Below are 3,484 nucleotides of genomic sequence, written 5' to 3'. Positions count from 1 at the left end.
AGACAGTGCAAAAGTCCTAGATCGACTGGAGAGTCGATCGTAGAGGATTTTGCTGTGGTAGCGCAACCACAGCTAAAGGCAGTTGGGAAGGATACTCCCCACATATTTTCTGTGGGAATAAGTCCCCGGAAATCTGTAGTCAAAGGTTCCCAGGCACCTTTGGAAAAAAAAAGTTCCAAAGAAGAAACTGAGACAATCAATGTCTTAGTAAACAATGATTCAAGTGTAGGCGCTTATACACTTGATCTATTAGCGCCTCATGATTTAACCTTGGGGATGACTTAATTGCAAACGCCAGAACCAAAACGGTTCTTGCGTGATCTGCGTAGTGGCAAAGTCAAGCAGATCTGCGTACTTGTCACGGATGGCAACTACGTGGCCGAAATTCGGTCGGCAACAGTTTTACCTGAGAACGAAAGGATTTTAAATAGCTCATCGATGGACGAAAGTGTCCTCGATGAGAAGACCCGGATTGAACGTTTTACGTCCCAGTCCTCGGAGGCTTTGTAAACAAACCCTTTATATGACATTTCAAAAGAATTTAAGAATGTCTTCCCCGAATATGTTCCGTGCGAGTTGCCTAAAGAATAAAGGATTCGACACGAAATCGATCTAATCCCAGGTTCGAAATACTGTGTCAGAAGCAATGGCCATTGTCTCATGAACAAGTAATAGCGACCGACAGATTCTTTGCCGAACGCTTAGCAGCGAGCCATGTGTGGGATTTAACTTCCCCATAAAGCTCTCCGACCTTCTGTGTGCGAATAGCAGCAGGAAGGTGGCGAATTTGTGCATGCATTCAATAAACTGAACGCTGCAACAGTGCCAACACAATCTTTCCGTCAATGGATCTGATGTATGAATTCTATTAAATCCTTATGCGTGACCAGAATATTCCGTTCACAGCACTAAGCCCCCCAAGCTGTATATCATGGGAGTGGCTAGTCATGCCACGGGGACTAAGTAATGCCCTTGAGACATTAACAGATGTGTTGCGAATCTGTTGAGATCGGTGCAGGAATTTGCACTGAGCTATTCTGATGACGTCTTTGATCATAGCAGAGCCATACTGGAAAGTGTGATGTTGAAGTACATCGTTCCCACGTTCAAAAGGTTCTTGCTCTTATGCGTAAGCACAAGCTGTATGCAAATCTCAAGAAGTGTAAAACTCGCTGCAAGAAAAATACACTTTTTGAGTGCATCGGGAGTATTCACGGTGTACGCCTGGATTTAAAAAATAACAAGGCGATCACCTATTGGCCTGTGCCAGTAGATGTAGAGACTTCGAAAGTTTCTCGGCTTAGCGACGTACCTGCACAAGTACTCACGTAATAATGCCGATATGACGGTACATCTTTCTTCTTTATAAAACCAAAATGTAAAGTGGTCATGGAACGCTGATTGTCAGCGTTTCTTCGAGGGTATCAAGAAAAGCTGGATGCAATCGCCAATCCTGGCGATTGCTGACCAAGACCGACCTTACCATGTGGTCTGTGACGCTAGCGGTTTTGCAATCGGCTGTGCGTTAACGCAATATGACACAGACGGCGCAAAGCGAGTCGTCTGGTATCAATCGCGTCAGCTTCAACCAGCTGAACGCAAGTATCCAGTGCATGGTAAGGAACTCCTTGATATTAAATACGCACTGGCTAAGTGTAGGGTCTATCTTGGGAGATAGACCGCTCATTGTATAGACGGACCATGCATCTTTACGCACGGCCGTAAACAGTCCACACCACTCGCAAAGAATGGCGAGATCGTTGTCTTTCTTCGCGGAGTATAAATCAGGACGACTTGACGTCGTCGCTGATGCCTTTCGCGCCGGCCCGATTTTAAGCCGGCTGCACAAATCAATAGTGACCATAAGGCCACTGTTGCAACATTAAGTGTTCCATCGTCAAGATTACTCGACGACGTTAGAAGAGCTTATCAAGAAGATAAGGCTCTTAAAGGGTGAATGGATTACCTTAGAAAAACGTTCTAACAATCCTTACAAGGATAGTCGGAATTGTATCGATCCTCAACAGGTTAATATACAACACGCAATGGTTGATTGTAGTATACGGCCACTGCTGGCGACACACCTCGTGTCGTCATCCCCACCCAAAATGATTTGCGTCAACACATCCTGTATGAATGCCTCGATGCACCAATAAGCTGTCATCGTGGACGTGCGAAGACTTATCTCACGATAAGTCGCGACTTCTACTGGCCACGCCAGTATGAATTCGGTCGCAAGTACATACGTGCTTGCGTAGTTTGTCATCGGGTGAAGCCCAGTCAGTACTTCACTCTGTGCGCCGTTACGACCTGTGCCTGTTCGTTAGAGTGTTGGTAGTCCTTATATATGAACTTCGTCGTCGGATTTCCCGATGACGATAACAAGAAAAAGTATTCTTGATTATGTTGATCGTTTCAGCAAAATGGTACATCTTGCTGCAGTCTCCGAGTCGAACACAGCCAAATCGGTCGTGTCGTTTTTACACAATATTTCGACTTATGGGTTACCCCGTGAACTGGTCTCAGATCGAGACCCTATGTTACGGCGGAATTTTGGCAAACAGTGTTCAAATTACCTAGTACACAGTTAAAATGTCAACTTTGATCATCTTGAAACATATGGTCAGACGGAGCGAGCAAACCATTTTCTCGAAGAGATACTTTGTGGGGATACGTCCACTCTTTTAAGAGTTGGAGCGAGTTTTTGCCGACGGTAGAATTTTCCATCAACAATACAGTGCATTCTTCTACAAAGCATACACCGTTTTTCGTGAATGGCTTACGCCACCCACATATACCTACCCTGTTTGAGATCAGCTCTTTTTTAAGGAGGAACTCGCTCAATGAAAGAACCTTTTAGCTATTGCTCATCACGCATGAGCCCTGAGGTCAATGCGAAGGATAACAATGTTGAGTTAACTAACATTGAAGTAGATAACGATGCTGAAAGACTCAGCATCGAAAATAATACTATTAATGAGAATGATAATACTCCTTATAATAAAGAGATTCATATCTCCGCAGTGCGAGCCGGTCGCACTGAAAACAAAAATAAAACCGTGTCAGCAGGTGATTTTTGCTGGCCAAAGAAGCAGTCGTCTGTTTCGTACAGTCCCATCGCTGATGCGGTGGACCGACAGATACGGAACTCTGAAAAAAATGGAAGAGCGTACATACTTTCATTTAAAATTAATGACCTAGTCCTACTGTCTACGTAAATTTACCAAAGCACGTAGTGACGAATGTAGGCAGTAATAAATTACTGCCCAGATATATCGGCCCGTTTCGTGTATTCCATCGCCAAGTCAATGCATACACGATCGAGCTGACTCGTAGTATGCGTACCCATCCTCATTTTTTGTTGGGCGGGTTCGCCCGTACCATCAGTACGAGGCTTCTTCCGATTCCGGGTTCCACCGGAACGGTCGAGGTCATCAGCCAAAGCCTGATGGTTCCGAGCCAAAGACTTGTCGTTTCGGAATAA

At 44.9% G+C, this 3,484-nt stretch overlaps 1 protein-coding gene across 1 annotated transcript; it reads left to right on the top strand.

The window, feature by feature from the left end:
• Positions 1–2,940: 2,940 nt before the first annotated feature.
• Positions 2,941–3,201, top strand: CCR75_004854 (uncharacterized protein; the record flags this gene model as incomplete). The annotated part of the gene is made up of 1 exon (XM_067962940.1): positions 2,941–3,201. One exon carries the CDS (start codon positions 2,941–2,943, stop codon positions 3,199–3,201), a length of 261 nt encoding a protein of 86 aa, XP_067816235.1.
• Positions 3,202–3,484: the final 283 nt, after the last annotated feature.

The sequence above is a fragment of the Bremia lactucae genome, linkage group LG14 (assembly GCF_004359215.1).
Source record: "Bremia lactucae strain SF5 linkage group LG14, whole genome shotgun sequence".
NCBI lineage: Eukaryota > Oomycota > Peronosporomycetes > Peronosporales > Peronosporaceae > Bremia > Bremia lactucae.
The sequence above is the reverse complement of the archived record's forward strand: the minus strand, read 5'-3'. Positions and strand labels throughout refer to the sequence as shown.